Consider the following 25,959-nt stretch of genomic DNA (forward strand, 5'->3'; position numbering starts at 1 on the left):
TTTGAGGCTAGTTTGGAAATAAGTTTCCTTCTTAAAAGTAGTGTACAAGTGAATGGAAAGAATAATCTTGAAAATGGGCCAGGCGTGATGGCATGCTTGTAATCCCACCACTTGAGGAGGTCGAGGCAGGTGCATTGCTTGAGGCCAGGAGTTCAAGACCAGCCTAGGCAACATGGCAAAACCTTATCTCTACAAAAAAATGTAAACATTAGCCGGGTATAGTGACACATACCTGTAGTTCCAGCTGCTTGGAAGGCTGAGATGAGAGGATCACTTGAGCTCGGGAAGTTGAAGCTGCAGGGAGCTATGATTACTACTGCACTTCAACCTGGGTGACAAAGAAAAACTCTGTCACACACACAGAAAAAAAAACTGTGAAAATGAAAAATGTCCAGGTGTGGTGACTCATAGCTGCAATCCTAGCATTTTAAATGGCTGGGGCGGGCAGATCACTTGAGGTCAGGAATTCAAGACCAGCCTGGTCAATATGGAGAAACACCGTCTCTACTAAAAATACAGAAATTAGCTGGGCATGCCTATAATCCCAGCTACTTGGGAGGCTGAGGTACAGAATTTGCTGAGGCACGAGAATCACTTGAACCTGGGAGGTGGAGGTTGCAGTGAGCCAAGATCATGCCACTGTACTCCAGCCTGGGCAATAGAGTGAGATTCTGCCTCAAAAAAAAAGTAAGAAAGAAAGAAAAGAAAATGAGTAATGATTTCTGTTCCATTGAAAATTCTATAAATACATGGAACATATGTCATATATTTATATGAAGGAACAGAAAAGCTATGTGTATGTATGTCCAGACTTTAGTAGCTACTACTTTTTAATATGCCTTGTGATTTATTTTTTTGAGTCCGAGTTTCGCTCTTGTTGCCCAAGCTGGAATGCAGTGGCGTGATCTCGGCTCATTGTAACCTCCGCCTCCTGGGTTCAAGCGATTCTCCTGCCTCAGCCTCCTAAGTGACTGGGATTACAGATGCCTGCCACCACACTGGGCTAATTTTTGTATTTTTAGTAGAAACAAGGTTTCACAACATTGGCCGGGCTGGTCTCCCCGAACTCCTGACCTTAGGTGATCTGCCTGCCTTGGCCTCCCAAAGTGCTGGGATTATAGGCATGAGCAACCATGCCTGGCCTAAGCTTTGTGATTTTTAAGACCTTTATTTATACTTACTGAATCTTACTTGGAAAAATTTTAAAGATTTGAAAATTAATAGTTTTATTTTTACTAGTGGAATTCCACTTACAAGGCTGTCTTTTATTTACTAAACTCTCATGCCCAAATGGATTTTAAAAGTGTCTTTGAAACGAGTTTGGACTAGTGTATGGCAATAGAATTTAAGCCACAGAATTGTTGACAAAGACATTCATAATGGCTTTATGGTTTTATGTACTTTAATAATAATGAAAGTGAACAACTAACTTCAAAAGTTCTGATAATACATATTTTTGTTAGTTTTTTTACAGGAAGTGGCATAGGTTTTGAAGCCTTTATTACACATTCAGGTATGTTGGTCGTGGCAGTGTGCACAAAAAGAGAATATGCAACGGTTATGCTTCCTGACCACAGTTTCTGTGATTCCCTCTGGGTAAGGCTTTAGAATATCACATATAACTTTTAGTATGGTTGATGGTATTTCCCATCATTGTCATAAATTCGGCAGCAGTCATTTTTTTCTTTTTTGCTAAAAAATTTAAATGAGGCTGGACTTGGTGGAATACCTGTAAGTAATCCCAATACTTTAAGATGCCAAGGCCAGCAGATTACTTAGCTCAAGAGTTTGAGACCATTCTGGGCAACATGGTGAAACCCCATATCTACCGAAAAATAAAAAAATTAGCTAGGTATGGTGATTTGTACCTGTGGTCCCAGCTACTCAGGAGACTGAGTTGGGAGAATCACTTGAGCTCAGGAAGTCAAGGCTCCAGTAAGCTGAGATGGCACCACTGTACTCCAGCCTGGACAACAGAGTGAGACCATGTCTCAAAAATAATAATAATGTGTGTGTGCGTGTGTGTGTGTGTGTGTGTGTGTGTAATATTAGGATGTCTTCAGTTTTTCTTTAAGAAAATTTAATTTTGAATTTCAATTTAAAATGAGATGGGCTGGGTGCTGTAACTCACATCTATAAACCCAGCACTTTGGGAGGCCAAGGTGGGAGGACTGCTTGAAGCCAGGAGTTCAAGCCCAGCCTGGACAAGAAGTGAGACTCTATCTCTACAAAAAATTTAAAAAATTAGTTGGGTGAGGTGGCACACATCTGTAATCCTAGCTACTTAGGAGGCTGGGGCAAGATTGCTTGAGCCTAGGAGTTGAAGGCTGCAGTGAGCTGTGATTGTGCCACTGCACTTGAGCCTCAGCTGTAGAGCATAACCCAATCTCTAAAAAAGGTTTTTTAAAACAATAATAAAATAAAATGCAATGATAGGTTGTTTTGTGCTTTTTTTGTTTTTTTCTTTTGGGACAGAGTCTCGCTCTGTCGCCAAGGCTGGAGTCCAGTGACGCCATCTTGGCTCATTGTAACCTCTGCCTCCCGGGTTCAAGCAGTTCTCCTCCCTCAGCCTTCTGAATAGCTAGGATTACAGGCAACTGCCACCACGCCTGACTAATTTTTGTATTTTTTAGTAGAGATGAGGTTACACCTTGTTGTCCAGGCTGGTCTCGAACTCCCAACCTCAGGTGATCCACCCACCTTGGCCTCCCAAAGTGCTGGGATTACAGGCATGAGCCAGTTCACCCAGCCGTTAGGTTGTTTTAAACAATGCATTTGTGTTGTCTTTCTAAAATATAAACTGCTTCTCATTTTTAAAAATGATTCTAAGGAATACTTAAGCTTTGGAAATGCAGAAAAGGTACAGTTACAGTTGTGGATATTTTATAGGCTTACATGCTTTTGTACTACTATGGAAAAAATTGTTACTTTGAGAACATCAGTTTAATTAACATTTAATTATGCTTCATCTTAATGTTCTACCATTTGTTCAAATTATAGAGCAATATTCTGAAACCATTTGTCATTCCAAAGGCATAATGTAATTTTAACCTTTTAAATGTGTGTTTCACTTTACCAGCACAACATAACCATTGTCCACATGCCTGGAAAAAGGCCCTTTGGTCAGAGCTTCGTCTATATCTATGACAATGGACAACAGAAGGTTTCTGCCCCTCTCAGATTTCCTGCCATGAATGAAGTAAGCATATCATACCTGTTCATTACAGGCGGCTTTGATTGAGAATTCTTGAAATGTTCCAGTTGATATATAGAAGGTTATGTTTATTATAAATATGTGCCCCCATATTTTAAAGTGTTTTCTATGTACTAAGACTCTGCACATTAATATTCAATTCTGTCAGCCTGTCATTATTAGATGAAGTCAGACAATGTGAAAAAAGGAAAACGTTTAAGGAAGAAACAAAGGCTTAGAAAGAAAGACTTATGACAGGAAAGCCAACGGAATGAATAGAGCAGCCAGCAGAATGTATCTTTTAATAAAAGTTATTTAAGTATGTAAAATACTTAAATATTATGATGGACTCTTCTAACTCCATTAAAATTGAAAATTGAAACAATAGGCCAGGTGCGTTAGCTCATGCCTATAATCCCAGCACTTTGGGAGGCCATGGCAGGTGTATTATGAGGTCAGGAGTTCAAGACCAGCCTGGCCAACATGTTGAAACCCCGTCTCTGCTAAAAATAGAAATATTAGCCGGTCATGGTGGCATCCACCTGTAATCTCAGTTACTTGGGAGGCTAAGGCAGGGAATTGCCTGAACCCAGCAGGTGGAGGTTGTGGTGAGCTGAGATCATGCCACTGCACTCTAGCCTGGGAGACACAGTGAGAGTCCCTCTCCAAAAAAAAAAAAAATTGAAACAATAATGAAGAAGCTTAAAACATTCACATTTTAGTCAGATATCAAGTAGAGTTCATATAGTGAAGTGGTTCTTAAAGAACACTAGAGGGCCTTTTCTGAAGATAGTGGAATAGAGTAGATTATTTCTCAAGTCTTAGGATTCAAGTAATTTCTTGTTGGTTTTCATCTCAGTGACCATTTCAAGATAGTTTGTCATTAACATTTATACATTTTAAAGAGAAAAAATACAGTTTTCTCTATTTTCAAAAACAGTAAAGTTAAAAAATTCTTAATTAAATACACTCTTTAAAAATTCAAAATTTGCAAAAGAATATAAAGTGAGTCATAAAAGTAATGCATCCAGGCTGGGCGCAGTGGCTCACACCTGTAATCTCACACTTTGGGAGGCAGAGGTGGGCCCATCACAAGGTCAAGAGATCGAGACCATCTGGCCAATCCCATCTCTGTTAAAAATACAAAAATTACCCGGGTATGGTGGCATGTACCTGTAATCCCAGCTACTCAGGAGGCTGAGGCAGGAGAACTGCTTGAACCCAGGAGGTTGAGGTTGCAGTGAGCCAACATCACGCCACTGCACTCCAGCCTGGCAACAGAGCAAGACCGTTTCTGAATAAATAAATAAATAATAAAAGTAGTACATGCAGATTCTATAGGCCAAGGTAATTTTGCTAATAATTTTCTAAGTATAAACATGCAAGTATACATCATGATTGAGTAAAAGTAAAACCGCTTCTATTTTTATTTTCAATTTATATATTTGTGTAATTTTATCTACTATTTTATGTTAAATATAGGATATATTTTAATTAAAATTGTGTAATTTTTTTGTGTTTTAGCCCTTTACTTCCTGTTGCATTGGTTCAGCTGGGCAAAGAACCACCACTCCTCCACCATCCCAGATCCCAGATCCACCTTTCTCTTCTCCTGTTACCCCTCATCGGACATCATTTGGTGGAATTCTGTCATCAGCTTCCTGGGGAGGAACAAATGAAAAATCAAAATTGATTACCAAATTGATATCAGCTGGAACCCAAGACAGTGAATGGGGGTGTCCCACATCTCTAGAGGGTCAGCTAGGATCTGTTATCATCTTCTATGAAGCGCTACAGGCTCCTCAAGTGAAGGCATTGTATTTAGCAGGTGAGCATGTACAGTCACAATGTATAAGCAAATTTAGAGTTTTTTCTATTGTCTAAATATATTCTGAAGAATGTATTTCATCTGAAGAGTGTATTTGTTTTAATTGAAACCGAAAGGGAAGAAAAAGCCCAGCACATACCATACGTTTTATTTTGTAGGCATAAATAAAGCAAACCTTCGGTAAATATTTTAAATATCATCCATAATACTGCCTGTATTAGTTTGCTAGGGCTGTCATAGCGAAGTACCACAGACTGGGTGGTTTTAACAACAGAAATTTATTTTCTCACAGTTCTGGAAACTAGAAGTTCAAGATCAAGGTGACATCAGGATCAGGCTCTCACTTCTATAGAAGTGAGGCTTCTCTTCCTGGCTTCCTCCAGGTGGTCACTGTTTTGCTGTGCTCTCATATGGTCTTTGCTCTCTGTGCAAATGGACAGAGAAAGAGATCTCTTGTGTCTCTTCTTTTTCTTATAAGGGGCTCTATCAGACTAGGGCCCCATCCTGATGACTTCATTTAATTCCAGTTACTACTTTAAATGCCCTATTTCCAAATACAGTAACATTGGGGATTATGGCTTTAGCATATGAATTTTAGGGGAAAATAGTTCAGTCCATAACACTGCCAGTACTTTTCATAGATTTTAATGAACTGATAAAACAAAATATAACGAGATCTGCAGGAGAAATTATGTAACTGTTCCAAAATCATGAGTTTATACCAAAACGTTGTGTTTTCAATTAATATATTAATATACCTAAAGAATTCATGGAGGCAGTAGAATTAGGGGACCTTGGATAAGTTTGCAAACTGTTTTTCATTTTGTTTTGGCTTTTTGTTTTTCTTTTGGCTATGATTTTAAACAAATGTACTAATTGTTATTATTGGATCCTAACTACTTTCAAAATTGTATCTATATTCTTAAAGGATGTTCAGGAGTTAAGCTTTTAAAAGTATATAACTCTGCAGAAAATCTTATTTGTCTAATATCTTTTTTAGATTGCGTGGGAATTTTGAGATGAATGGGATTGCCCACACTTTCAGACTTTATATTAGAACCTTTTTTCTTTCTTTCTTTTTTTTTTTTTGAGACAGAGCCTTGCCCTATTGCCCAGGCCGGAATGCAGTGGTATGATCTTGGCTCGCTGCAACCTCTGTCTCCTGGGTTCAAGTGATTCTAGTGCTTCAGCCTCCCAAGTAGCTAGGATTACAGACATGTGCCACCACACCCAGCTAATTATTATATTTTTAGTAGAGACAGGGTTTCACCATATTGGCCAGGCTGGTCTTGAACGCCTGGTCTCAAGTAATCCTCCCACCTCAGACTCCCAAAGTGCTGGGATTACAGGTGTGAGCCACTGTGCCCGGCTGGTAGTTTATAATTTTTTTTTTTTTGAGACAGAATGTCACTCTGTTGCCAGTCTAGAGTGCAGTGGTGCCATCTTGGCTCACTGCAACCTCTGCCTCCTCGCTTCAAGCAATTCCCCTACCTCAGCCTCCCAAGTAGCTGGAACTACAAGCGGGCACCACCACACCCACCTAATTTTTTTGTATTTTACTAGAGACGGGGTTTCACCATGTTGGCCAGGATGGTCTCAATCTCCTAACCTCGTGATCCACCCACTTTGGCCTTTCAAAGTGCTGGGATTTTATTTTATTTTATTTTATTTTTGAGACAGAGTCTTGCTCTGTCGCCAGGCTGGAGAGGTGGCACGATCTTGGCCCACTGCCACCTCTGCGTCCTGGGTTGAAGCAATTCTCCTGCCTCAGCCTCCTGAGTGGCTTGGAACTGCAGGTGCGCACCACCACACCCAGCTAATTTTTGTATTTTTAGTAGAGATGGAGTTTCACCATGTTGACCAGGATGGTCTCCATCTCCTGACCTTGTGATCTGCCCACCTCGCCCTCCCTAAGTGCTGGATTACAGGTGTGATCCACTGTGCCCGGCCCTGTTTATATTTATTTATTTATTTATTTATTTTGAGACGGAGTCTTGGTCTGTCACCAGGCTGGAGTGCAGTGGCGCAATCTTGGCTCACTGCAACTTCCACTTCCCGGGTTGAAGCGATTCTCCTGCCTCAGCCTCCGGAATAGCTGGGAGTACAGGCACACACCACCATGCCCAGCTAATTTTTGTATTTTTTTTTGTAGAGACAGGGTTTCACCATGTTGGCCAGGAAGGTCCCGATCTCTTGATCTCATTATCTGCCTGCCTTGGCCTCCCAAAGTGCTGGGATTACAGGTGTGAGCCACTGCGCCTGGCCTATAATTTTCAATTTTGCTATAAACTTAAAATTTCAAATATGATATACTTCTAGTTTTTCTTATATCAATATATTTAATGATAAATTTCTAGGATAAATATTCAAAGTATGTGGATATTTTCATGATTCTCATTACTTATTGCCTAATCAGTTTCTAAGAAGGGATACATGAATTCACAATGTCTATCCATAACACATAAGTGTACCAGTTTTACCACAACCTCAATAATATGGAATGGTCAATACTGTTTTCTCCATTATTCTGTAGAAAATAGAACTTTGTAATAATTTGTATTTCTTACATTTTTAAATAAAATTAAAAATATTTTTCCTACTCATCTGCTACTCCATTTCTATGATGTCTGTTCACATTAGTAATAGAATGTTTCACTTTTTTATCTTATATATTTGAATTGACTTACATTAGATAAACTAATGTAGACTTTGTTATATTTGATAATTGTGATTTTTGTGTGTGTGTGTGTGGTTTTTTTTTTGGTTGTTGTTTTTTTGAGACAGAGTCTCACTCTGTCATGCATTCTGGATTACAGTGGCATGATCTTGGCTTACTGCAACCTCTGCCTCCCGGGTTCAAGTGATTCTCCTGGCTCAGCCTCAAGCAGCTGGGATTACAGGCATGCACCATCACGTTGGACTAAATGTGTATTTTTGGTAGAGACACGGTTTTACTGTGTTGGCCAGGCTAGTCTCGAACTCCTGACCTCAAGTGATCCACCCTCCTCAGCATCCCAAATTGCTGGGATTACAGGTGTGAGCCACTGCACATGGCCAGATAATAATTTTTTGTTGTTGTTTTGTGTGTGTGTGTGTTTTTTTTTTTTTTTTTGAGACAGTATCTCACTCTCTCACTGAGGCTAGAGTGCAGTGGCGCAATCTCAGATCACTGTAGCCTCTACCTCCCAGGCTTCAGTGATCCTCCCACCTCCTGAGTAGCTGGGACTACTGGTATATGCCACCACATCTGGCTAATTTTTTATATATTTTTTGTAGAAATGGTGTCTTTCCATGTTGCCCAGGCTGATCTCAAACTCCTGAGCTCAAGTGATCCCCCTGCCTCAGCTTCCCAAAGTGCTGGGATTACAGACCTGAGCCAATGTATCTGGCTGATAGTAGTTTTAAATACTATATAAAATTTTTTTCTGTAATGGAAATTGGTTTATTCCCCAATTTTTATAGGTTTTAGATAAACTGGAAGTAATATAAAAACAAAGTACATTTTAACTTAATGAGTTTCAACTGCGTTGTTTGAGTAGCTTGAAACAGCTTAATTTTAAATTGTATTCTGGTAACACAGAATCAAGGAGACCATTATGTATTCAATAATGTATATATATGTGTGTGTAAATAATTTTCAGGTCCAAATTGTTTAAGCCCTTGGAAGTCTCAAGAGTCTGACATGGCTGACCTGCCTGGTAACATCCTTCTTTACTACACAGCAAAGGTCAGAGTAAATTTGTAAACTGTCCATCTAGTTATAACTATGCTGTGAAATGCAATTCCTTTTCTATTCCTTTTGTCATTTCAGTGGGTAATTAAAAGGAAGGGTTTGAATTGCCATCAAATAATCATGAATTTTCAAAGGAAGGTGAGAAGCAGTAAAAATAAAGGTATACCTCCTCAACTAGAGTCCAAATACTGTCATTATATCATCTCTGTGGTATTAATGGCAATAGTTATAGTTGGAATTTGTACCAATGAATTGACTTCAGTAAGTGAAACTATTTGTATTCTTATAGTTTACTAGAAAGAGATGAAACAAAATTGTACTCAGTTTTAAAAATGTGATGTAGCAAAAATTTTAAAAAAGAGAGAGAAAAAGAAAAATGTTCACTTCTAAAGGAGAAAAAGGCCAGAAAGTACATTGGCTCACACTTGTAATCTCAGTGCTTTGGGATGCCTAGGTGGGAGGATCGTTTGAGGCCAGGAGTTCCAGACTAGCCTGGGCAACATAGCGAGACCTCTGTCTCTACAAAACATATGAAAAATGCACAAAAGTTAGCTAGGCATGGTGGCATATGCCTGTAATCCCAGCTACTTGGGAGGCAAAGGCAGGAAAAGTAAATTTGAGCCTCCTTGAGCCTAAGGAGTTCGAGGCTACAATGACCTGTGATTGTGCCATTACACTGCAGCCTAGGTGACAGAGCAAGACCCTGTCCAAAAAAAAAAAAAAAAGGGTCCAGCACAGTGGCTCATGCCTGTAATCTCAGCACTTTAGGAGGCTGAGCTGGGCAGATTACTTGAGGTCAGGAGTTTGAGATCAGCCTAGCCAATATAGTGAAACCCCATCTCTACTGAAAATACGAAAAATTAGCTGGGCATGGGGGCAGGCGCCTATAGTCCCAGCTACTTGGGAGGCTGAGGCATGAGAATTGATCAAACCTGGGAGTCAGAGGTTGCAGTGAACTGAGATTGCACCAATGCTCCAGTCTGGGTGACAGAGCAAGACTCCATCTCAAAAAAAAAAAAAAAGTAGTAAATTGTAATCGTGTACCAGTTGGCTAAACTAGAAAAAGATATACAAAAATGTATAATCTCACAAAACCAAAACATTTTCTGTAACATTTAGTATATATGTTACATGTAACAGTTAGTATAATGGAGGCAATTAGTGTTGTTTTTGTTACTTCTTTTCTTCCTCCCAGTTCTTTTGTCCCTCACAGTTCTTTTGTCTTTTTTCCCCTCAGTCCTTGCTGACCTCAGTTGCTTTTATTAGATAAGTAAAAGGAAAAAGGACTTGCATATAATAGTTACTTTTTTCTACCCCACCACCTTATACCTTTTTTTTCCTGGAAACAGGTTCTCATTCTGTCACCCAGGTTGGAGTGCAGTGGTGGGATCTTGGCTCACTGTAGTGTTTAACTCCTGAGCTTAAGCAGTCCTCCTGCCCTCAGCCTCCTGAGTAGCTAGGACTGCAGGCATGTGCCACCATGTTGAGCTTATTTTTTTGTATTTTTTATGGAGATAGGGTCTATTCTGTTGCCCAGGTTAGTCTTGAACTCCTGGGCTAAAGTAGTCCTTCCACCTGAGCCTCCCAAAATGTTGGGATTACAGGAACGAGCCACCCTGTCTGGCCATACTTTTAAATACTTCTTTTTGTATCTTACCTAATAAAATTTACTTGTTAGTTTTATTTTCTTCCATCTTTTTGCTGTGGTACATTTCAAACCTATAGAGGGCTCAAAAGAATGGTAAAGTTATAACCTATATACTCTTTACCTAAATTAACCAATTAACATTTTACTGTACTTGCTGACTTTGTCTCAAATCATTTGTGAAAACAAAGTGACATAGCTATCAAGACACTTCATCCCTATATACTACTTCTACATAATCATCTATCTACCTAAGAATATGACCCATAATTCATCTAATATACAATCTATATTCAATTTTTTCTGAAAATATTTGTATAGCTTTTTAGAAATGAATTCTGGATCCAGTCAAAGTTTATGCATTGCATTGGTTATAATGTCTCTTGACACTTATATTTTTGTTTGCTTTGTATAACTTCTTTTCGCAAAGATACGTTTGTTTACTCTATCTTATATTATTTCTTGCCAAGAATTGTATCTTATACCTATTTTCATTCTCCACTGTATAGCATAGATAGCTAAGAAATTATTGCATATATTACAAACACTGTATTTAGTGGTAAGTTCTGGATGTGTGACTTTTTTTTTTTTTTTTTGGTCTTTTTTTTTTTTTTTTTGAGACCAAGTCTTGCTCTGTCATCCAGGCTGGAGTGTAGTGGCACAATCTAGGCTTACTGTAGCCTCTGCCTCCCAGGTTCAAGCAAGATTGAGAAGGGATGCATGGTAAATATCACCTAAAAAGGCATAGACTATAAAACCGGGTTCTACATTTGGATATAGGACACAGAGCAAGAGATGAGACTAGAGAGCAAGGTCACATTATAGCAAACCTCCTATGTCAGAGTAAATAATAGGCAATGGATAGAATTTTAAGCAGAAGAGTAATATCAGGTTTGCATTTTAGAAATGGTCTTAAGCTTCATTGTGAAAGTTGGATTGGAGGGGTAGAATTCTAGAGGCAGTCATACCATTAGGAGATTATTGTGTTAAAACAGGTCACAGATCCACAGTTTTGAGTCACAGACTAAGGTAGTAACTGGAGAAAGACATGTCTGTTTCTGAGACTGATAACATTTACATTAAGTATTGCTTTTATTAATGTAATTTTTCTCAACTATTTAAGAGTAGAACAATAGCTTCAGCATGTGCGCTAAAATTTCTAGGGTTATTTTCTTTTGGAATGGGGATTAGATTCAAGGATGCTTCATTACTTGAAAATTCAGATATAGTATAAAGTTACATGTCTTTATGTATGGATGACTAAGCTCTTACTCTGAATATGGCCGGGATTGTCTGGCAGCAACACGAGGGAAAATAGTATCTTATATCTGTAACTGTACATTTATATCATGATATATATATATTTTTTTGTTCTGTGATTTCTCTTATCTCTCATATTAATCACACATGTGTATCCCGAAATTATGCCTCGGAAAGTGCTAATGGGAATAAAACATTGAATTTTTTTAAGCCAAAAATCTGTTTTCATATATTTGTTAAAAAGAGAAAAATTTTAAACTGGCAACTAAGTTCTAGTTGTAGCTCATCTGTCAGATGACAAGCAGCAGTGACCTACTTTTCACAAGTGGGTGCTTTAGAATCTAATTCCTGATTCTTTCTTCTAAGAGATAGAGAACAGTAATACTAAAATGCACGTGGTGGACACTTACCATTGACTATCCTATATTCCTTTTTATATTATGGTAAAATGTTCTATATGTGGTTTAAGTTACATTTTGTTCTAATTGGGTTGTTTGCCATATTTTTCTTTTATTCTTAGGCCTGCAAAAATTCAATCTGTCTTGATTTATCTACTAATTGTTTGCATGGAAGATTAACAGGAAACAAAGTAGTGAACTGGGACATTAAGGTAAATTAAGAGTAAATGTTGGGCAACATATTATTTAAGTTTACTGATACTCTTTTTTTTTTTTTAAGATAAAATTTCACTCTTGTTGCCTAGGCTGGAGTGCAATGGCATGATCTCAGCTTACTGCAACCTTTGCCTCCCTGGTTGAAGCGATTCTCCTCCCGAGTAGCTGGGATTATAGGCATGTGCCACCACACCCAGCTAATTCTGTATTTTTTTTAGTAGAGATGGTGTTTCTTCATGTTGGTCAGGCTGGTCTCAAACTTTCGACCTCAGGTGATTTGCCCATCTCAGCCCCAAAGTTCTGGGATTACAGGTGTGAGCCACATGCCTGGCCAAGTTTACTGATATTTTTATTAAAAATTTTTATTTTTTAAGCACCACCAGATTGATCTAAATAATAAGATCTCAGTTAAAATGTTATGCAAACATACAATTTGAAGGATAAACAAATGCAAATTTAAGTGATTAATGTAGTTGAATGACTTGGGTTTGAAATGTTACCTTTGTAAGCCAGATCCTTGGAATGATGTTCCTTATTAAGTCAGTGAGAAAAAAATCGATTCCTGGCAGTGACAAATGTCTGTATGGAGTTTGCATGTTTTTTGACATGTCTGTGTGGGTTCTCAAATCTTATTTGCCTTCTTCATTGGCTTCATATTTATGTCACAGCTAGAAGTTTGCTTCCATTTAGAGGCTTCTACTTACTTTGCAAGATCAAATTAACTGCTCTTGGGGGTATCCGTAGTACTTTATCATTTCACTAACTTGGCAAATAGTAACTGTTTGCTTAATGCTCTAGTAGCCCATAAGAACTTTGAAGGAGGGGTCACTGCTTTTTTCTTTATTTTAACCAGTTCCTGGTACAGGATTATGCCACAAGTAAGTGTTGACTTGAGTGATTAAATTAGTAAAGGTTGTTTAGGGTGATATCTTAAATATAGTGTTTCCTTAAATGATATTTTATAGAAGTTATAACCTAAGTAAAATAAAAAGAAATATAAAAGATAATTATAAGAGAACTTGCTGGTAAATCAGGAAAAAAGAAAACTTCTAATCAGTTAACACCAAGTACATTTATTTCAGTGAAACAGAAATCATTAAGATAATTTTGCCTATGTAGAAGTGAATCTATCGATTAGTATCAGTTTCATATTTATTCATGGTATATAAAGCATTTTTCTCCTTAATTTGGGGATAAGAACACTTACTTTTTTTCTTTTCTTGTTTTTTTTTTTTTTTTTTTTTTTTGAGGCACAGTTTTGCTCTGTCACCCAGGCTGGAGTGCAGTGGTATGATATCGGCTCACTGCAACCTCTGCCTCCCAGGTTTAACCAATTCTACCTCAGCCTCCCAAATAGCTGGGATTACAGGTGCCTACCACCATGCCTGGCTAATTTTTATGTTTTTTAATAGAGACAGGGTCTCATCATGTTGGATAGGCTGATCTTGAACTCCTGACCTCAGGTGATCAGCCTGCCTCTACCTCTCAAAGTACTGGATTACAGGCATGCGCCACCACACCTGGCCAGACACTTTTTCTTATCTGTTAACATAGTAAGATTTATGACATGATTGACAATTCATAAGTTAACTTTTGCTTCATTTGTAAGACTGGTTTTATAAAGCTGATTCCATTTAGTATTATATATAGAAACTTGTTTATATATGCCATACACACCTGAAAATCAAGCAGTTTTTTGTGCCCTGAGTTACAGCTATGCGGATAGATTATTAACTAGTTAGACATTTGCTTGATGTGGAAATCAAAAAGCAACAGAATTATCAAAAGAAAGATCATTGTATTTTTATGCTGTAGCAAAGTCAAAGACCCAACATGTTAAATTCAGTGACAACTGGTAAAATAATATTTGCCATCCAAAAAGTTAATTTACTTACTTATACAAAGAGTTCTTCAAAATCAGTATGACAGTCAAAACAAAGTAAAAGATATGGGACAGGCACAGTGGCTCACACCTGTAATCCCAGTACTTTGGGAGGCCATGGCAGGCAGATTGCGTGAGTCCAAGAGTTTGAGAACAGCCTGGGCAACATGGCAAAACTTTGTACAAAAAATACAAACATTAGCTGGGTTTGGTGGTACATGCCTGTATTCTTAGCTACTTGGGAGGCTGAGATGAGAGGATCGGTTGAGCCTGGGAGGTTGAGACCACAGTGAGCTGTGATCTGGCCAGTGCACTCCAGCTGAGTGACAGAGTGAAACCCTGTCTCAAAAACAACAAAAACCCAACAAAGTAGCAGATATTTAGGATGAACAAGTCCAGAGATCCAATGTAAAACATGAGGACTATGGTTAATAAAATTACATTTTATTAGGGAGTTTTGTTAAGTAAGTAGATTTTAGCTGCTCTTGTCACAAAGTAACTATGTGAGATGATAGAAATGTTAATCTGCTTCACTATAGTAACCATTTTATTATCTATGTGTATCCTACAACATTATGTTGTAAACCTCAAATATGTGCAATAAAATGTATTTCTCAGAAAACAAGCAAAGAATACAAAGAGGTTGCTTGCAGACTTAATTGCCACGTGGCAATTCAGAACACTTTAATAATAATAAGAGCAAACCTTGTATGGCATCAACTGTATGTCAGACACTATGTACTTTTTTTTTTTTTGAGACGGAGTTTCGCTCTTGTTACCCAGGCTAGAGTGCAATGGCGCAATCTCGGCTCACCGCAACCTCCGCCTCCTGGGTTCAGGCAATTCTCCTGCCTCAGCCTCCTAAGTAGCTGGGATTACAGGCACGTGCCACCATGCCCAGCTAATTTTTTGTATTTTTGGTAGAGATGGGGTTTCACCATATTGACCAGGATGGTCTTGATCTCTTGACCTCATGATCCACCCGCCTCGGCCTCCCAAAGTGCTGGGATTACAGGCATGAGCCACCACTCCCGGCCCACTGTGTACTTTTTATGTATTAGCTTAATCCTTGCAATACTTTATGAAGTAGGTATTATTGTTATCCCCATTTTACAGATGAAGAAAATGAGGTCAGTGATATTTGTAACTTACCAAAAGATAGAGAAAATATTTTATTAAGCTACCCAAGATATCCAAAACTTTGAACTTTGACTGAAATACCCTTTCCATGTTTTTGTTAACTAAAAGTCGAGGAGTCAGTCATATTTCTACCACCAAGTGCATTTTTTAAATTATTTATTATCTTGTTTATTATGCCTAATTGCCTAGTGACAGTTGTTTCTCCATTGTTGGGAGTTACCTTATAAAGTCCACTTATGGGGTTATGTTTCATTTGCCTATGTTCAAAATCCCTAAACTTTGGAAAACAAAGATGCAGTAAAAATGGTCTGGCCTGATCTCTCTTAAGTATTGATTATGGTGACCCTTGAGGCTGCTCTTTAAAGCATCTTCCCACACAAAAGTTTCTTCAGCTTAGGTTATCCCATACATTGCCTAAAGGTTTATCTAGTAAATTATAACGTCATACATATGAAGATATTAAATGACAAAATTGTCCTTGTTTTATAAGATTTAAACATTATAATTTTCCCTTTAGGATATCATAAACTGCATAGGCGGGTTAAATGTACTCTTTCCTTTATTGGAACAAATCAGCCACTTTAGTGAAGGACAGATTCCTGAAGAAAAGAATGAAAGCACAGTTCCTGAATCAGTAACACCTGTTGAAGGAGATGGGCTCATATTGACTTCCACAAAGGCCTCAGGTATTACGATGAAACTAACACAAGATAGTCATTGAGAAATTTGAGACTTAATTGAGAAATAGAGGAAAATATTTTGCTGTCATTAGGAAGAAACTTAACCATTTGTAGCTATAGCAGCTGTTCCTACTTTTACAAATATCATTCAGAAAGTTTATAATACTTTTATCAAAAAACTAAAGATAACTTTCCAGTATTCTTAGTTTCTGCTCTTAGTGGAAATATGACCACACTGTTAAATTTATAGTAGAAAAAATATGTGTATGTAAATATACAATATTGCAGTTGCTACTTTTTCTGATTCTGTTGTACAATGGGAGCCTTGGAAGCCAACTCCTGAACCAGATTTCTACTGTGTGACAGTATGCATTATGATATAGAAAACTTGATATGAAAGTGATTAGAGTAATTGTGATAATTAGTATGTTCCTGATTCCACAGAGTCAAGACTAGAGAGAAACCTAGTTGCAACATTTATCTTGATTGTGAAACATTTTATTCAGAGACACCCTATCAACCAGGACAATCTTATTCACTCCCATGGAGTTGCAACTCTTGGTGCTTTACTTCAGAAGGTGAGCCAGTCTAGCATTTTGTTGATATAGCTAATGGTTGTGATTTGCAGTTGATGTTGGGATTTTTTCTTTCTAATGTGTGTGTGTGTGTGTGTGTGTGTGTGTGTGTGTATGTGTGTGTGTATTTTAATTGTACTTTAAGTTCTGGAGTGCATGTGCAGAACATGCAGGTCTGTTATATAGGTATACTTGTGCCACAGTGGTTAGGTGCATCCATCACCCCATCATCTACATTAGGTATTTCTCCTAATGCTATCCCTCCCCTAGCCCCACCCCCACCCCTGGACAGTCCCCAGTGTGTGATGTTTCCCTCCCTGTGCCCATGTGTTCTCATTGTTCAACTCCCACTTATGAGTGAGAACATTCAGTGTTTGTTTTTCTGTTCTTGTGTTAGTTTGCTGAGAATGATGGTTTCCAGTTTCATCTGTGTTCTCATTGTTCAACTCCCACTTACGAATTAGAACATGCAGTGTTTGGTTTTCTGTTGTTGTGTTAGTTTGCTGAGGATGATGGTTTCTAGCTTCATCCATGTCCCTGCAAAGGACATGAACTCATTCTTTTTTACATCTGCATAGTATTCCATGGTGTATATGTGCCACATTTTCTTATCATTGATGGGCATTTGGGTTGGTTCTAAGTCTTTGCTATTGTGAACAGCGCTGTAATAAGCATATGTGTTCATGTGTCTTTATAATAGAACAAGTAATAATTCTTGGGGTATATACCCAGTAATGGGATTGCTGGGTCAAATGGTATTTCTAGTTGTAGCTCCTTGAGGAATCGCCACACTGTCTTCCCCAATGACTGAACCAATTTACACTCCCACCAACAGTGTAAAAGCATTCGTAAATTTCTCCACATCCTCTCCAGCACCTGTTGTCTCCTGACTTTTTAACGATTGCCATTCTAACTGGTGTGAGATGGTATCTCAGTGTGGTTTTGATTTGCATTTCCCTAACGACCAGTGATGATGAGCATTTTTTCATGTTTGTTGGCTGCATAAATTTTTCCTTTTGAGAAGTGTTTGTTCATATCCTTCACTCACTTTTTGATGTTTTTTTTTTTCCTGTAAATTTGCTTAAGTTCTTTGTAGATTCTGGATTATTAGCCCTTTGTCAGATGGGTAGACTGCAAAAATTTTCTCCCATTCTATAGGTTGCCTGTTCACTCTGATGATAGTTCTTTTTAGTAAATATATTTTTAAGGATTATTACCACTTAAGTTATATTAATGGATATGATTTGTTTCACAGGCAGCTTTTAAAACTTGTATAGGATCATCTTATATAAGAAATGCCTATTTTATATAATAGTGTATAATCTTTGATGTATACAACCTTGTTTGATAGCTTTATATTTGAGATATTGAGAAATGTAAGACTAGTTTAGGAATATGACACTAGGAGAATATATTGTGGTATAACATCAGAAAAATCAATATTTAAGTTTATATTTTTCTAATGTAGGTTTTTCCATTTTTATTCTCAGTAGATGTTCTGAATTAATGATTTAAAATCATAGCTTAATGACAGTTATTTAAACTGAACTATGTGGAACCTTCTTCTGTTTGATTTCAGGTGCCAAGCACCTTGATGGATGTTAATGTGTTGATGGCAGTTCAGTTACTAATTGAACAAGTATCATTAGAGAAAAATGTGCAGCTCCTGCAACAAATGTATCAATATTTACTCTTTGACTTTCGTATTTGGAACCATGGAGATTTTCCCTTTCGAATTGGTGAGAGCAGTCTTTCAGATAAAAATTTTATAGTTGTTTTAGAAATGTATAACTACTTGTTGACCTTATTTTAGCTAAATAACTTACCACTGAACTTTCTATTTTAGGTCACATACAGTATCTTTCAACCATCATTAAAGACAGCAGGAGAGTTTTCCGAAAGAAGTTTGGTGTGCAGTTTCTTCTAGATACACTTAGGATTTATTATGGGTATGATGCCCTTGTTCCTTCTCCGTTTGATATGTTTTTTTCTGTCTGCTACTTGACTGGAATTTGTAGACTGTAGACTTTCTCTTTACCAGCGATTCTAGTATGTTTTAGCTGGAGAGAAGTAGGATAGAGTGGAGATTAAAATGATGAACAGTGGGTTTGAATCTGGCTTTCATTAATCAGGCCGCTATAGGCAAATCAACCTCTCTGTGCTTGAGTTTCTTCATTTTTGAAGGGAAATAAGAAAACTGTTACCTCCTTTGGTTGTTTTGAGGATTAAATTAAATGAGTTAATAATGTAAAACACTTAAACTATGTCTGCTATGCAGTGGGTATTGTATTCACATAAGCTATTTTAACATTTTTAATTTCTGTCACTGAAACTCTTAACTCAAAAGATTTTCCATAAAAAGAAAAGCCAAAGTTACCTTGAATCTCAGAATTACATGGAAAGATTTTTTTTAACCCTATCAATTCTTTTATATAGAAAATATAGAAATGTAAAAATTAAAATTTCAATTCTTTCACTTGTTTTCTGTTTCAGGAATGGTTGTAAATATAATGAACTATCTCTAGATGATATTCGAACAATAAGGACTTCTTTGTATGGACTAATTAAATATTTTCTGTGCAAAGGTGGATCTCATGAAGAGATACAAAGTATTATGGGGTACATAGCTGCTATTAATGAAGAAGAACAGGTATTATGCCTAAGATAAATCTACTTTTCCTTTTTAACATTTGAGTTGCTACATCATCTTTTGAGCCTATGTATTTGTCTAGTTAAATACACACACACACACACACACACACACACACACACACACACACATACATTTTTTGAGACAGAGTCTCGCTCTGTCTCCAGGTGCCAGGCTGGAGTGTAGTAGCACGATCTCGGCTCACTGTAACCTCCGCCTCCTGGGTTCAAGCAATTCAACTGCTGAATAAAGCCCTCCAGATTTTTCTGGTGCACATGGTAAAATTTGAGAACCACCACTATAACAGACAGACCAGGAATTACTTTTTGCATGTACGCTTTTGGAAATTTATATTCAGAGAGATTATGTGACTTAAAAAGTCATACAGCTGATAAGCCTGAAACTGGAACCTAAATGTTTTCTTAGTGCCATTTTTGTGCTCTTCTGGTATAATCTCCTCAATACCACAAATTTAAGTAGATTTATGTTAACTAGGACATTTTTCCCTCTGTATGTAATATTTATTACATACTCAGTGGTTACATAGCTTCATTATCGGTATTATTTAGATGAGTTACTGCAGGCTATTTTCCCATAAGGCGGGACTACTTAAAAAAACTCATTATTCCCATCTTATTTCATTATAGCTGTATCTGTGATTCATTGCCAGCAATATTTTTTTGGTCAATTCAGTCAGAGTTATTTGTTGAGGACTTACTGTTTACACACAATAATATTAGACATTATAGGTAATATAATGATGAATTATTATTCTCTTAAGCTAATAGGGTGGCGTCAATAAGAGAGGTTTACAAATACTATATAAACAAAAAAGAGTATGATAATATCTATAAGAGAGATACAAAGTTCTGTGAGGTTTTCATAAGAGGGTTTTTTACATGTTGCAGAGACCAGGAAAGACTTTTGGAGGAGATGTCTTTTCATGTAGATAAAGCAGGATAGATATGGTTCCAACAGGTAAATTTGAATAGTGAAAGGGATATACTAAAGGAAGTTGAATAAGACAAAAGCATAGCAGAGGCCAGGTTCAAAAGATATCAGAGGCGAGGTACAGTGAGCTGGGTGGATCACTTGAGCCCAGGAGTTTTAGACTACCTGGACAACATGACGAAACCCCTTTTCTACCAAAAATACAGAAAATCAGTCAGGCATAATGGTGTACACCTGTAGTCCCAGCTACCCCTGGGAGACTGAGGTGGGAGGATCACCTGAGCCTGGGAGGTTGAGGCTGCAGTGAGCTGTGATTGTGCCACTGCACTCCAGCCTAGGCAACAGAGGGAGACCCTGTCAAAAAAAACAAACAAACCATATCATCAGATACAGTAAAGTTAAAACATTAGAGTATATAGGACTTAATTAAATGACTCTTTGTGGCTTATGACCTTATTTGTGCTTGTATATATGAATGTGGTGAATTGTTTTGTGTTGTTTAATTTTAAAAGCTCTTTGGAATTTTGGATGTACTGTTCAGTCTCCTACGCACCAGCCCAAGTCGAGGTCAGCTTTTCTTACTGCTCTTTGAACCAGGAAATGCTGACATACTGTATGCCTTGCTCTTAAACCAGAAGTACTCTGACAGACTAAGAGAAATCATTTTTAAGGTAGAAACATTTCTTAAACATCTTTGTATTTTGGGGCATTTGTGGGTATATGAATTTTCTTGCAATATATCCATTCTGTGACTGTAAATTATTTTTATATCTATTTCTCTAAGTTGTTCAACTTATTTTTACATATAGTTTTTATGTTCTAGTTGTTTACATATTTAAGAACTAATTCTATTGTAATCTGAAAATCATCTCAGTGGAATATTCACTTTGTCATACCATCCTCAATATAAAACCTCTCATCTTCTTGACTTGGTGGGTCTATGTGGCAATTCAGAACATTTCAACAATTAATAGCTAACTTTATGTAGCAACCACTGTATGTCAGCCATTAAGCATTTTTTATATATTGGCTTACTTAATCCTGCAACAACTTTATGGAGTGGGTATTATTACTATTCGCATTTTACAGATGAAGAAACTGAGTCCAGAGGGATCAGCAATGTATAAAATAAATAGATGAGTTGCTTCACAAATGTTTACTTATCCTTGAAAATTATTTTAATTTTAATAACTGTTACTTAAGTGGATTATTAGATTGATCCAGAGGTGTATTGACACACATTTGTTCTTGCAAGCTACATGGTTTGTTTTCATTCAAGCCTTTCCCATTAAGAAACAAAATTTTTAATTATTTCTCTTTAATTTGCCATATGATTAAAGTTTTAAGCATACTGATTATTCAAATACAGGTGCATTTCAATTTGCTCTTGTCCCCCAGGCTGGAGGGCAATGGCGTAATCTCGTCTCACTGCAACCTCCGCCTTCCAGATTCAAGCGATTCTCCTGCCTCAGCCTTCCAAGTAGCTGGGATTACAGGCTCCTGCCACTATGCCCGGCTTAATTTTTGTATTTTTAGTAGAGATGGAGTTTCACCATGTTGGCCAGGATGGTCTTGATCTCCTGACCTTGTGATCCGCCCACCTTGGCCTCCCAAAGTGCTGGGATTACAAGCATGAGCCACCATGCCCGGCCCTTCTTTTTTTAAATTTGTTAATTTTTTTGAGATAGAGTCATGCTCTGTCACCCAGGCTGAAGTGCAGTGGTATGATCTTGGCTTACTGCAACCTCTGCCTCCTAGGTTCAAGCGATTCTCCTGCCTTAGCCCTCCTAGTAGCAGGGACTACAGGCACACACCACCATGCCCGGCTAATTTTTGTATTTTTAGTCGAGGCACGGTTTCACCATATTGGCCAGGCTGGTCTCGAACTCCTGACCTCAAGTGATCTGCCCACCTCAGCCTCCCAAAATGCTGGGATTATTGGCGTGAGCTACCATGCCAGGCCCAGTTTATTCGTAAACCCATTTTTACATAATAGTATAACACAGATTGCTCCTCCCTATTAAATTCATTTATGCCTAGCATCCCATTATTGGAACACTAGGCATGCAGGAGTTATTTATATACCACTGCTCAAGGTCATCAACAAGGTCTGATTTTTCATGCATGTCTTCAATCCAAAAAATTGCAAACTCCAGCATAAATGGGTTAATGCTGAGGTTTTTATACTTAAGGAATAAAATGATGCTCCAAAAACAAAGTATAGCAATATTTTATTCTATGAATTAATAGCGTTATTTTAGTCTATAAGTTAATATTGCTATAAGTTAATAGCAATACTTATTAACATTAATATTAATACTAATGATATTAACTAACAAAATTTAATGTTAATAAGTGACAAACTACTAGTTTTCTGTATTGAGAATGTATTACTTGTTGTGACCAGATTATGGAACAAATGTTGAAATGCACGAATGTTTATGAGCGTAGTAAACAACATATTCGACTCAGAGACGTTGGCTACTCAGGACTGGGACTCCTTCTTAATGAAGCACTTGTTAATACTTCTCTCATTAAAAACCTCACCAATCAAATCATAAATACAGGTATGAATAATATTGATAAAGCTAACATATATAAGAAATGTTTTTTCCTCTAAGTTTTTTCATACCTTTTTCAGGCTGCTTTTAAAATGATCTGTTACAACTGGGTGCGGTTGCTCAAGCCTGTAATCCCAGCACTTTGGGAGGCCGAGGCAGGTTGATCACCTGAGTTCAGGAGTTTGAGACCAGCCTGACCAACATGGAGAAACCCTATCTCTATTAAAAATACAAAATTAGCCAGGCATGGTGGTGCATGCCTGTAATCCCAGCTACTTGGGAGACTGAGGCAGGAAAATCACTTGAACCTGGCTGGCGGAGGTTGCAGTGAGCTGAGATCGTGTCATTGCCCTCCAGACTGGGCAACAAGATTGAAACTCTGTCTCAAAAATAAATAAATACAATGATCTGTTATTTGTTTCAGCAGAGCCTTCCTTGGTTACCGTGTCTTGTATAGTTTTGTTTTTTTTTGTCTCTCCAGGGCATAGCACAGTTCCTTACTCAGTAAATGTTTATTGACTCAGTGATTAAGTTAATAACTGAGTCCACAGAACAAGAAAAGGACACTACAGAAATTATGTACAAAAGATTGTTTTTTCTTTAAGGAGCTTAAATTTTTAAAGGCAAATGAAAACTAATTTTAGATATTCTTTGTGGTTTCTTCTTTATGTTTGTTTTGGTTTGGTTTTTGGTTTTTCTTTTTAGAGACAGAGTCTTGCTGTATTGACCAGGCTGGTTGTGCAGTGGCTAGTCACAGGTCTGATCATAGCTTGCTGTAGCCTCATACTGGATGCAGTGATCCTCCCACCTCAACTTTCTAAGTAGCTGGGACTACAGGCATGTGCCACCATGCCCTGCTTCTAATTTTCTTAAATAGTTCTTTTAGTACTTAATGACACACTATAGAATTTATGCCAAATGCTGGGAGTTTGGAGATATGAGAATTTTGTCTTGAGTAGTTTACAATCTTGATGATAAGACACGTACATAAAAAGATAGATACTAATGTAAAAGCCATGCAGTATGGACAGTATGTTCAAGCAATCAAAAGAAAGTAACAGCTATTTAGGTTTAACTCAGGAGGATGTCAAATATTCTAAACCTATTTTTTTCTTTAAAATTTGAACATACCTATAATTCATATTTTAAAATGAATTAATTATTACAGCATTTTATACAAGTATTATGCACAGTTCTTTCATGGGTTATCTCTGGTATTTAATTTTAACTTTTTGTTTTTCTGTCATAGATCCTGTTATTCATTTCAAAGATCTATTATCTGTGGTATATATATCTCACAGAGCACATATAAATGTTAGAGTGGCCATCTGCAGAAAGGTCAGTAAACTCTTAAGATGTATTTTAATGATAGCATCTTTATCACGCTGTAAATAACTTTGCATTAGTGTTTTGCAGCAGATACAAGTTTTCATTTATCTTATTTTATAAATGACATAGTTTTGTAAGTAAACAATTTTCTTTTTGAAGTAAATTAACTTTATGTAATCATAAGAAATTAGCATTTGAAAGTTTTCTTAGCTCTTCATGGTCTCCTGCAAATATGTTCTTTCCAGAATCAAACATTTATTACCAGAGAGTAGTTTTTTTATTAAGAACCTTCAATGATCATGACCAATTCTAATTTGTATACCATATTTTAGAGTTTTGAATCTTTCGAACTTCCTGGGAATAATTTTTTATAATTTGTTTATGAGTATTTCAGCAATGGTTTGTCTTCAGTACACAGTTAACCTTTAACTAAGTCAAGTGATAGTTAGCCTGTCTGCCCTTTTCAGATCATATCTTTCTCTGTCCTCCACTGGTACCATTGACCTGTCTAATTTGCTTCCTTGCTTTTTAAAAAAATTTTACCTCCTGATTTTTTAATGTTATGTATGTATGTATGTATATATGTATGTAGTTAAAATTCTTTTGTATGTATGTATCTATGTAGCTAGCTATCATCTTTCTCTCTGGAGAGACAGAGAGAAAGTACACACATATATATACACACACACACACATATATATATAGTTTATTTGTTTAACTGACAGAAAAGAAAAATATGTATTTGTTTAATATGTGTATATATGTGTATTATATATATATAATTTCTTTTTCTCTTTAATGGCTGCATAGTGTTTCATTGTATGGCTATCCTCTAAAGTATTATCTGGTTCCTTATTGATAGACACCTGCTTTTCCATGTTATAAACTGCTGTTATGAATGTCTTTATGTTTTCCTATTTGTGATAATACATCTGTAGGACATACTCCATGAAATAGAATTGCTATATCAAAGGGTATTAATGTTTTACCTTTTGATGGATTTTTCCACATTGTCCTTCAAAATAACTGTACCAGTTTACATCTATACAAACAGTGTGTGTGATAGTGATTATTTCCCTGTATGCTCTGTTCTGAGTATTTGAAGCAGGCCTTATAAATTGATTTTTTCTTTTTCACATATAATTAGATAGAAACAGCTCTCGGTGCAGCTTGGTTTTATCTATTATTTGTGTATAAAATAGGTACAAAGTAAGTCTTATTTTATGGAAACGTTAAAGTCATGAAAGCATGAAGAGTTTCTTTGCCAAGTAGAGCTTAATGTGGAAGGAAAAAAATTGGTATTCTGTATGTATAAAGTAACAGTGGCTCACAGATTGATATAGCATTAGTAAAGAAAGAATCTTCACATCATTGTGACTCCTTGCCTTCTGTATCAACATATATTAGTACTAGTAATATTGAAGTCCTTACCAACATTTTTCATCTCTTGCTATGAAATTTGTCAGAGCTAAAACTTCTGTTAAGAGAGATGCTCAAAAGCCTGGAAGTTAAAGTTCTTTTTATCTGCATAGAATTTTATTGGCTTTGTGATAAAATTGTCTTAAAAGATCTTAAGTGAATGTCTAAAGGTTTTTAAGAACTTGTTTTTATCTAAAAATTGAAATCAACTGGATAGTAGAGATCATACATATTCCCATGTCACTGTTTACTGTTCTGGCTAAGCAGTGGCATCCATCTTGCTGAAATTCATTTTCTGGGACTAAGTTTAGTTTTTGTTCTGTTTGTATAATATAGACTTAATAAACAACGTAGAATTTAGTGTAGACTTACTGAACAAAAATGTTTTGCAAAAGCAACCATTAGGCTGGGTGCAATGGCTCATACCTGTAATCCCAGCACTTTGGGAGGCCAAGGCAGGCAGGAGTTCGAGACCAGCCTGACCAACATGGTAAAATCC

General features: G+C 37.0%; 1 protein-coding gene across 17 annotated transcripts in view; it reads left to right on the plus strand.

Annotated features, from left to right (window-relative positions):
* Positions 1-25,959, plus strand: part of NBEAL1 (neurobeachin like 1) — a 209,242-nt gene that overhangs the window by 82,907 nt on the left and 100,376 nt on the right. For all 17 annotated transcript variants that reach the window (XR_013519063.1, XR_013519064.1, XR_013519065.1 and 14 more), the window contains 13 exons: positions 1,464-1,596; positions 3,080-3,199; positions 4,718-5,021; positions 8,663-8,748; positions 12,180-12,269; positions 15,813-15,981; positions 16,420-16,553; positions 18,130-18,289; positions 18,397-18,499; positions 19,044-19,200; positions 20,664-20,822; positions 22,559-22,718; positions 23,962-24,050. Coding sequence is in view for 14 of the 17 variants with exons in the window: in XM_035305358.3 (XP_035161249.3) it covers positions 1,464-1,596; positions 3,080-3,199; positions 4,718-5,021; positions 8,663-8,748; positions 12,180-12,269; positions 15,813-15,981; positions 16,420-16,553; positions 18,130-18,289; positions 18,397-18,499; positions 19,044-19,200; positions 20,664-20,822; positions 22,559-22,718; positions 23,962-24,050 (1,864 nt within the window). In the remaining 3 variants the exon portion in view is untranslated. The remainder of the gene's footprint in view (positions 1-1,463; positions 1,597-3,079; positions 3,200-4,717; positions 5,022-8,662; positions 8,749-12,179; positions 12,270-15,812; positions 15,982-16,419; positions 16,554-18,129; positions 18,290-18,396; positions 18,500-19,043; positions 19,201-20,663; positions 20,823-22,558; positions 22,719-23,961; positions 24,051-25,959) is intronic.

This window comes from Callithrix jacchus, chromosome 6, assembly GCF_049354715.1.
Source record: "Callithrix jacchus isolate 240 chromosome 6, calJac240_pri, whole genome shotgun sequence".
Classification (NCBI taxonomy): domain Eukaryota; kingdom Metazoa; phylum Chordata; class Mammalia; order Primates; family Cebidae; genus Callithrix; species Callithrix jacchus.